The 10,000-nt window shown below is 39.7% G+C and overlaps 2 protein-coding genes across 8 annotated transcripts in view; one reads left to right on the top strand and one right to left on the bottom strand.

Moving 5' to 3' along the window:
* Window positions 1–2,096, bottom strand: part of LOC137980363 (potassium voltage-gated channel protein Shaw-like) — a 78,453-nt gene extending 76,357 nt beyond the window's left edge. For all 6 annotated transcript variants that reach the window (XR_011118498.1, XR_011118499.1, XR_011118501.1 and 3 more), the window contains exon 1: window positions 1,992–2,096. The gene's annotated coding sequence lies outside the window, so the exon portion shown is untranslated. The remainder of the gene's footprint in view (window positions 1–1,991) is intronic.
* The window catches only part of LOC137980361 (centromere-associated protein E-like), a 65,960-nt gene that overhangs the window by 28,090 nt on the left and 27,870 nt on the right, over window positions 1–10,000 (top strand). For both annotated transcript variants that reach the window (XM_068827775.1, XM_068827774.1), the window contains exons 28-33: window positions 3,678–3,803; window positions 5,133–5,779; window positions 6,856–7,042; window positions 8,002–8,343; window positions 8,810–9,046; window positions 9,385–10,000. The exon at window positions 9,385–10,000 is cut by the window's right edge and continues 737 nt beyond it. In XM_068827775.1, coding sequence (XP_068683876.1) covers window positions 3,678–3,803; window positions 5,133–5,779; window positions 6,856–7,042; window positions 8,002–8,343; window positions 8,810–9,046; window positions 9,385–10,000 — 2,155 coding nt within the window. The remainder of the gene's footprint in view (window positions 1–3,677; window positions 3,804–5,132; window positions 5,780–6,855; window positions 7,043–8,001; window positions 8,344–8,809; window positions 9,047–9,384) is intronic.

The following is a 10,000-nucleotide window of genomic DNA, read 5'->3' as shown; positions in this document are numbered from 1 at the left end:
CTTCAGCACTATTCTTTTTTCTGTGATCAAAAAATCAAATCTTTTTTTCCTTTGGATTTCAAAACTATGTTAACTAAATACTAAGTGACCCACGTTTTAAGCCTTAATTCTAGAAAGACACTTATTTATTTTAACTGGAATTTACCTATTTGATGGTCCGCCATTACTAAGTTTAAAATGTTGAAAAAGCTGGATCGAAGAGAAAATGGACGTCAGACTCACTTGTTTAAGAATGCAATGCGTTTGTACGCGACTGCATTAATATGCAGCACGGGAGTTTCGGCCTTCAAATTTGTAAACTCGTGTTTTGCATAAAAAAGAGACTGCGCTTACATGCTGAATTTTTAAGCTAGTGAGTGAATGATGTCACTTTTCCCTTGATCCAACCCTCTGAGGTCCAGTCGGTCAGTTTTGAACGTGAGTAATGGCGGACCGTGAAATCCAAAACTTATACTCACAGTAAACAGCCTTTGGATGAAAACTAAAGCTCAAAATTTAGCTAGGCAGGTATTAAGCAAACACACATTCAAAATATGAAGAAGAAAAAGGAGATGATTAATTGATCATTATTCATAGTACCAGGTAAAAGATTTTGCATTCTCTTCTTCGGGAGCCATTCGCACAGTAAAGCGTTTTCTATCCCCAAATTCTCCACAGTCAAGGTACAGAACGACGTCAAGGCGTTCAGGCGGATGTTAAAGTTTCAATTTGATCAGCGCACTAAACACTGTTCAGTGCACATTATGACAGTTTTCTTATTTAACGCCTTAAAAATAAGAATTATTGCACTTTCCCTTCCGATTAAACACAAATGGCAGCCAACCTGGGTCGAGTTAGCGGCCAAACATGACATCGAGGCGTTGTAAGATAAAACATTCAGTATTTTTGAGGAGGGAATGAGAAAATGAACAATCGACAGGCGGAAAACTACATTCCTGGTTCTTCTTGAAGTGCCAGGAGGTTATCGGTATTAAAAAATGATGGGCCTAGGGTTAGACAAATCGAGAGTTTTGAGTTACTTTCTTCGTTTTAGAGTCTTAGGGGTCTTTGTTTTCAAGACACCCCTTTACAAGTTGTGCCTTAGTACATACACCTTAACGTTCCAACATTTCATTTTTTGATACCGATGACCTTCTAGGCCTACTCTGGGACCTTAAGTTGCTGTAACTTAAGGCGAGTGAATGAAAAAATACCCAAAAAATCAGGCAACTTAAGGCAACCTTACACAACTTAAATTGCTTGTTCTACTTGAGTCACAGAATATCAACTGATCAATTTCTTTTCCAAATTCAGGGAAAAAAACAACTGTGAAACAATTATTATTATTTCACAGTTTTTAATTGCTATATGACAGTGTCTGAATTCCACTAGAGCTATAAAATGCTGGGTTGGAATAACACCAACCATAATAAATAATTATTTCAATTTCAGAGATGAGCAAAGAGTTTCCACCATTCTGATTGGTTGAGTGGTTTCCTATAGAAGTACACGTAATATGATTTTATATTCACCCCGCTAGCTGGTGAATATAAAGCAAAACAAAATGGCAGGGATCCTGCAGGGCACTCGTGGCCTTTACAACAGAAAGAAACTGAGTCGATTATCAATTATCTTTTGTTCAGCTCTGAAGTTACACCCACAATTATTCGTCTCAGATGTGCACTCACTTTGCCTTTGGCAAATAACTGTTAAATTTAAGGGTTTTTTTTCTGATACCTACAAAACTTATTTATTTATTCATCAAAAGTAAGACATAATTTAAATAAGGAAGTGAAACTATTTTACAAATGAGAGCAAGTAATAATTATTGTTATCTTAGTAAACTTATCTGCAGGATTCCTGCAGCTTGCAATTTCAATTTGTGCGCGAACGTTTGGTAAATTATACACCATTCCATCAAACAAGGATTGTCCCATTTCGGGAACCCAACCTATAGATGTTCGTCTCTTTCTTCAGTTAGGCAGAACACTCTAATATAACGTAACAAGTACCTTATGCCAAGTCTCTCTCAATGAAACTTCTTTTCCTTAGCCATGGACACTTGATAGGCTCCTCCTCAATCATCATCAAGTTACCCTTTTGTCCGCCATTTTGATTCTACCAGCTAGTGTCCATGTCTCTATGTTTAGACTCGCGTGAGCTTGAGCCAAGTCACGTGACCATAACATTCTCAGAATTAGTAGTCTTTCCTCAAGCGGTAAGTGCAAAACCCAAGGCTAAAAAGTACATAATGAGGCATTTCTACGCGATCGATCAGCACAATGAGGTTTTAAAGGAGGATTGTTGTGAGCTTTTGTGGTACGGTTGCCATTTTTATACCCGCATCAGATATCAAAAATGTACACCCAGCACGTACATGTTAACACTTGCCCTCCACGTGAATTTATGCGGATGTCTGGTTTGTTTACTTGCCTGGCACATAAATGAAATGAATTTCTTTTAGCTTTGTCTGTGAGTTGATCTATCAAGTTACGCATGAACCCTGTACAAAGAGCAAATTAGAGCAGGTTTCCTTGGAGATGTGGAGTTTATTGGATGTGCAGTGTTATTACACATATGGTGCATGCATTTGGTTACAAAATATGCAATCAAGATTTCGAACTTTGTGTGGCGGAATAACAGATGAATGTCGGTTAACCCTTTCTACTTGACTAAATCGTGTAACTATGAAGAGCATCGCCATCTTGAAATAATTATTTAAATCGAACAAAATTGCATGAGATGCTTATAGTAAGACTTCTCAACCTTACAATAGACATTTTCCTAGGCCTTTTCTTTAGGTAAAGTTAAGCTCACATCATAAGTAAATCATTTCAATTCTTGTTACTGAGCTTAAATTTGTTATTTAAAGTTGCAAAAATATTTTGAGGCATATCACTGCCCCTCACAAAGGTGAGGAATTAATAGCTTAAGACTTGAACTGTTTTCATGGGCTTTAATGTTTAATACTTGTTTTTGTAACAAGGAAATGGCATAAAAATCTTACCAAAAATAAAGTATGTGGAGACTAGAATCTTGCTTTTGTCTCCATTAGAGCTACATGTTGCAAGGCAAAGCTAAAAAAAAAAGGCTTGTCACAGATATTTAATCAGGACCGTTCCCAGAGAAGCCTTTTTTTTTTCCTTATACTTGTACATGTTCATTGCCGTGACATTGACATCTTAAATTCCCACGACATGTTCCCGTCTGACCTTGTAGCTCAGTCCGTAGGGCAGCGTTGATCCAACCCGAAGGTCGTAGGTTCAATTCCCACCCTGGGCAGAGTTTTTCTCTGTCCTTGTGTGGGCCCATTTCCATTAGTACGGCTAAAACTCACATGGTCTATATAGGTAGAAAACTAGTACTTCACATTACCCTGTAATAGTTAAGTTTGTTAATGCAAATTAAGGCGACTTAAATGAGATCCCAGAGTACGTCCTCCTTCTGGCACTTAAAGAAGGAATCGGGAATGTAGTTTTCCGCACGTCGACCGTTCATTTCCTCCTTCCGTCCTCAAAAATACTGTGTTTTATCCTACAACGCCTCGATGTCATGTTTGGCCGCTAACTCGGCACAGGTTGGCCACCATTTTTGAATTCGGTGTATGCATAAAATGTTTTGCGTCGTTTCATAACGACGAGAATCTACCAAGGCTGTGCATTATGATTTTTTTGATTACACGGAACTTCCCTTTAAAGTCAGTAGAACTACAGAAGGAAATGATGGAAATGCAGCAACAACTGAAAAGTTACAAGGAGCATGTTTTGGAAGTAGAGAAGACTTTGGAAGAGAAAAATAGAATTGCAGCCTCATACAAAGAAAAGGTAAGGAACTCATTAAAAGCGTTCTGAAAATTGGTTTAGACAAGTTTCAATCGAGTGTCGTAAAACCAAGACCAATCAAAACTCGCAGTAATTACACGTAGCCGACACAAAGCGCGGGAAAATGTACACACGCGATTGGTTTTGGTTTCACTTCTGATTGGTGGAAAAAATGGCGCGAGAACTTTGAACCAATCACTGAGTGAAGTAATCATAAACCAAAGCAATTCGCTAATTACTTTCGACACTCAATTGAAAAACCCTCTTTAGCTAAATTCCTGCATGACTTGTACTTGCGGAGGCGAATCCATCCAACTTAATGGTCATCACATCATTTCCCCCCCCCCCCCCCTTTCCTGTATCCTTAACCTCAAAATTCGGGTCAAATACCAACCATTAGAAGGTCAAGCCCACACCAACTGTCACTGGGGCGCGTTTTTCTTTGAATGCTGAATGGATCTTTTGATTGCTTCAATCTGCTGTGCTGTTTGAGGCCAATCAGTTTTGTTGTTTTAACTTTAATCCAGCTGGTTTTGAAATTGGCGATCTGAAGAACAGTCACTGGTGTTAGACGGCATGTACTAAAACCAGGAATACCGGAAAACTCCGGAACAGCCTGGAAGTAATCCAAAACCCTCAATTTGGCTAACCCTATCGCTAGCTAGGCCTTAAGTTGGTTTTTAGGCCTAGGGTTAGCCAAATTGAGGGTTTTGGGTTACTTCCAGGGTGTTCGGGAGTGTTCCGTTGTAGTACATGCCGTGTTAGACGATGGTTTTCCCTTTTAAGTCATCTGTTGTTGCTTTCGCTGAAAATAATCATAATCATCCACTGTGGAAATAGTGGATCGTTGATCGTAGTTCAGCAGGAAAAAACTAAGCTTGGTTATTAAATTCGGTTATAACTTTGAAGAAGTAGCATATCTTGTTTTGATGATGTTACCATTCATGGCAGCATTTGCAGGACTTATAAATACTTTTTTTCCATCTTTAACATGCTATTGGGACTTTGGCAGGTAGTCTTGTGAGAACATACATGCATACGCAAACTTTACCAATGCAGACTCGTAAGGGTTTGTTCCAAGGCGATTTGACGCACAAGGGAACTTTCATCGCTCACTGCAGCGTGCTTTTTGCACATTGTCCATTGTTAACCAGGATGAACTCTCGGCTTCTGCCTCGAGATTCTGTTATGCTGGCCTGAAATGTTTCATAACAGTGTTAAACAATAGCATAGTTGATAAGAAAGTTAATATCGTGAGTATGTGGATGGGTTGCATTTCCGATCTTCGAGCTGGGACCAAAACACAACATGTTATTCTTTTTTATTGAAAAGATGGATGACCTCCAATATCAGCTTTCACTGAAAAGTGAAAAGGTCCCAACGGAAAACAATTGCGAATATCTGACAAAAGATCCAGTTGAACGTGAAAATTTAACCACCTTACTCACCCAAGAACAAGAGCGCGCTCAAGAACTTTCTGAACAATGCAGTTTTTTTAAGTCCACCGTGGAGCAACTGAAAAACGCAAAACAGGCTATAGAAAACGAAGCAAAGAAACTTCGTCAGGAATCTGACGGGCTTCGGGTAAGCATCGAGGAGTTGGACAAACGTCTTGCAGAGACCGAGCAAAGATGGAAGTCGTCAGAAGAGCGACTTCACGAAGAACGGGAAAAGTGCAAGAAACTTGAAATAGATTCACAGACGTTCAAATCGGTTGATTGCGGAGTATGCAAGGATTTACAAAAACAATTAAACGAGATGAAACAAGTCAGTGGTGTTGTAGAAAAACAGCTCGAGGGAGAACGCGTAAAGAACGAGGAATTTGCTAAAGAGATTGAACAGCACAAGAAAAACGAATTCCGTGCAAGAGACATAACTGAGAGTATTCATTCTGAGGTGGAGTTGCAGAAATCCAAGAAAGAAAAAGATGAGCTTCTTGAGGAATTCGCGGAAGAGAGAAAAGCACATGAAACGCTTAGGTAAGTATTTTTGAAGTTCCATGAAAGTTGCCAACGCGATGATGAGAAATAGTGATTAATCAAACCTCCCGATGACGAGAACCCATTTGTCATATCAATTAATGTGGTCGCTTGGGAAGATGGTTGCTTTATTGATATTTGAAGGCTGGTCGTTTATTGTAAGTGGTTGCAAAAGAAGCTATATGGACCTCCAATGGATTGAGGATGGAGGATGTGTAAGGGGGCTTATAGATGTATTTTGTCAGTTTGAGAAAGTTAAGAAACGTTTTTAAACGAAACAGATTCCGTTAAGAACGATACTGTTAAGAACGGGTTTTTTCAGTTGAGACGAAGCTCTGACGAGGCTCTGACGAAGGGCTAACGCTCGAAACGTCAGCTTTTAGAATCTCTGTACGGTGGCCAATTTACATTATTAACTCCGTTGATAAAACCAAATTTATGTATTTTGAAAACAACATGATATTGTGTTCAATACGGCGAGGGTCAGGGTGAAGAGAGAGTTGATGTGAGTTAAAAAGCGTAGGGGATTGTGAAGAAGACTTCACTCAGACATCCAATACCTGTTAAGTTTGTTGCATCGTTCTATCTTAGCAGAGTTTCGGTGTCCACGGGTGAAAAGGACAAGACTAATGCAAAAAAAAAAACCTGCTTCCTGCGAGGCAGCGGACTTTTCGGGTTCAAATCACGGACAGTATTTGTCTAAGGTTCTGCCGAACATAAAATTCCAACACGCTTTATAAATAGGCAACTGGTCCCTTTTATACCCCTGTTACGTTTATTTCAATTGCGACTTTCCATAGAGGGCCCCCAAAAGCAGCATGCCTTTCATACCACCGCGCAAGATAAATGTTGGCCTTCTGGGACTATTGGCACGATGAGAAAGGATAAAGGTAGATATTGGTGCACTTTACTTTTCACCAAGTCGTAAACATACCGTGAAAACAGTGCTTTTGGGATAGGGTATTTCTCTTCACACCGATTTTCTTATCTCCTAAAACGCTAATTATTTTTCAAACATTCAGAGACAATGCTAATGCCACAAAAATAGCCACTCTCTCGTTTACCTTGACTTCCAGAAAAGAACACACATCCCTTTCTGAAGAGTTGCAGCATTTGAAGGACTCTTTACTAAGGGACACTAATCGAGGAATTGATCAGCAGCGAGTGATTGACCAGATGAAGGCAGAAAGACGAGAAACTATCTGTATGCAGGCACAACAACGGCAAGAATTGGAGAAAGATTTACACAATGCTGAGGCAAAGGTAAAATGTGTTGTTACCACTTGACATGCATCAATTGCTGGCTTATTAGTGTTTCTTATTATAATAGACCCTTCCACACGGCATTTGGCGCCATCTTGGTTTGGGGGCAAACACGGCTAAATTTACAGTAAATGTATAGAGTTTTGGCCGACTGTGAACCGCTGTAGCGCCGCTAAAAAGAGACGGATTTCTACAGTGATCGTGTCTTTTAAAAGACATTTATAGTGTGATTATTTTCATGAAATATAAAGAACAGATTCAGGCTATAACAACCAAAAACGAATTTTTAAGATTTCATACAAACCCTTCTAAAATCATCAGGGCAAATTGCCGCGAAATTAAAAGTAACATGAGAACATTTCTTATTCGAATTACGGACGTCACACCTTCCTTAATAATGGCCTTATTTTCTGTTGAATGAATGATATCAATAAAACTATTAAAAGTAGTAGCAAAAGTTAAAAATCTGCCTCTTTTTAGCGTCGCTACAGCGGTTCAAAATCGGCCAAAATCCCATACATTAACTATAAATTTAGGCGCGTTTGCCCCCCAGCCAAGATGGCGGTCAAAAACCGTGGAACGATCTATTGTCCCAAATTGAGATGGTATGAACTCTCTAAAAACGTTTTCGGTTTTTAGTTGAGAAAGTATTTTGCGATTGTTGTCATGTTGGATATGCGCTTTTTCGTATTTATGAATGTTAGAATGGTCATTTGGGTGAAATTGAGCAACTTTACTGCCAGCTGCCGCAAAGAGAAAATGCAGTCTTTGTATATTTCTGCAGGTGTTGCAGATTTTTAAGCCGATTGTGTTGCAGAACCCGCTTCCACTGATTGGACAAAAGCATATTCCGCTACCTTTTTCGACCCATCTATCTCTCTAGTTGTTTGAAGCCCAAGGAAATAGTAATTGCATGAGGCGCCCTTCCTTGGTTCTTACTAATATTGCGTTCTTTGCAGGCCTCGGAACTGGAATCGCAGTGTAGCTGTCTGAAAGTCGAAAAGGATCTTCTTGAACATCGCCTTGAAGTGGCAAACAAGCAGGTGGAAGAAATCAAACAGGAGATGCGTGACATGGAAAACCTGTACAGCTCACATAACACACGCTCCATCACACACCTAGACGAGAACAGGGCCTTGCAGAAGTTGAAACAAATGGAATTAAGCGTGGATCTTACTAAACAAAAATGCGAGAAAGCGGAAGGGCGAGTGAAGGAGTTGGAAAACGAAAACCGGGAGCTGAAGTGGGCTGACATTCGGAATAATAACTTGTTGGAAGAACGTGACAAATTGAGACAACAGGTTCAAAGAAACTATTAATATGACGCAACCGATAGGATTGAGTTTTTTAGAAGAAAACCAACGTTGGAGTGTTTCATTTGCGGGACATACCATTAAAATTTACCGAGCGAGTTTGGAACGTAGATAAACCGTAGGAGAAAGAAAACGAGCATTGCTTTTCCTTGCGAAAACTCTGGTTGGAAATTTTGCAATTACTTTTCAGACTCCCAGGAGTTTCCTTTGATCTTAACGGGCAAGTCAAAACATAAATTTTACCGTTGAAATACAGTCAAAATTTCCGAGTTCTGGTAAATAATAAGCAATGAGCAAATTGAAGTGCTTAGCCCCCAGCCTTTACGACCAGCAAAGAGTTTAAACAACGTTTGGAGCAAATCAAAATAAAACTCAATCATTTTCATAGTCCTAATTTGCATGTACAGTGTTTAGCCGTCGATTCGTGACATTGTATAATCGTTTACGTTTTCAGGTACAACAAGTCCAGAAAACCTTGGATGAAAAAAGCAAGAAACTAAGCGAGTTCTCCATTGAGGTAACGCAGCTTCGTACACATATCGACAGGCTCTCGGATGAAAACAAGAAGAACCGATCGTCTCTCGAGAAGAAGGACAACAAGATTGATAATCTTGAACAGAAACTATGGGCAGTCGAAGAAGAACTCAAGCTCGAAAAACAGCGGCATGCAAATGAGGAGGAGGGAACACCGGTACTATGTCGCGCATAATAGAAATTCTCCTTACCTGTTGCAGTGTATCCATGTTTGTTAATTTTGAGAATCTGCTTTTAGGACCATTTCAGGGAGGGGCGAGATGATGAAGAGAAATTTGTAATATGCTGTAACCATCTCAGTAAACATACGCAATACAATGAGCTTTGACAGTTTGAACAAGGATCTTCCTCTGTGAGATAAATTTCCAATCTAATCCCCTGCTAAGGAAAATTCTTCAGATTGAAGTACTCCCAGTCAGTATTAATTTTGTTAAACCAATGTCCGCCAGTCCTGGTCAAACATCTCAACTTACGCCCCCTGCTTTATATTTCCAGGGTCCTGCCCTTGAGGAACTTAATTCAACTATTCGAGTAAAACACGAGGAACTGGAACACATGACGTTCTTGGTAGACGAGAAAGATATTGAAATTGCTGAGGTACGCTCAAGTCTACAAGAGAACGAAGCCATTCGCACGAAAATAACGCAAAACTTGCGGAACAAGGAGGATGAGTTGAAAGCACTTGAGAGCGAGTTGGAGAGTACAAACGTAAGACTGTTGGAAGCTCACAAGGAACAAGAGAAGTCAGGTGCCAGGATCTTGGAATTAAAAGCTATCATTGAACGACAGGAAAAGGAAATAATCTTGATAACCGAGAGACTGGAATCGGAAAACGTCGAAAGCGAGATTCAGAACAACGAACTTGGAACAAAACGTCAAGGATTGGAAAATGATATGCAATGTTCCAACCACAGACTGCTTGAAGTTGAGAGCGAGCTAGAGTACGTAAAAACCAGTTGGGAAAAGGCAACGAATGAAAAGAGAGAACTGATTGATATTTTACAAGCTTACAGTAAATCCTTCGGCTGCAATGACTCGACAGATCTCACAGTGACTGAGGAATCTTTAAGGGCTCAGCTTAGGCCAAATCTAGAAAGGCTATCAAGTCTTT

Source organism: Montipora foliosa, chromosome 12, assembly GCF_036669935.1.
Source record: "Montipora foliosa isolate CH-2021 chromosome 12, ASM3666993v2, whole genome shotgun sequence".
Lineage (NCBI taxonomy): Eukaryota > Metazoa > Cnidaria > Anthozoa > Scleractinia > Acroporidae > Montipora > Montipora foliosa.
This window is presented reverse-complemented; position numbering and strand designations above follow the sequence as displayed.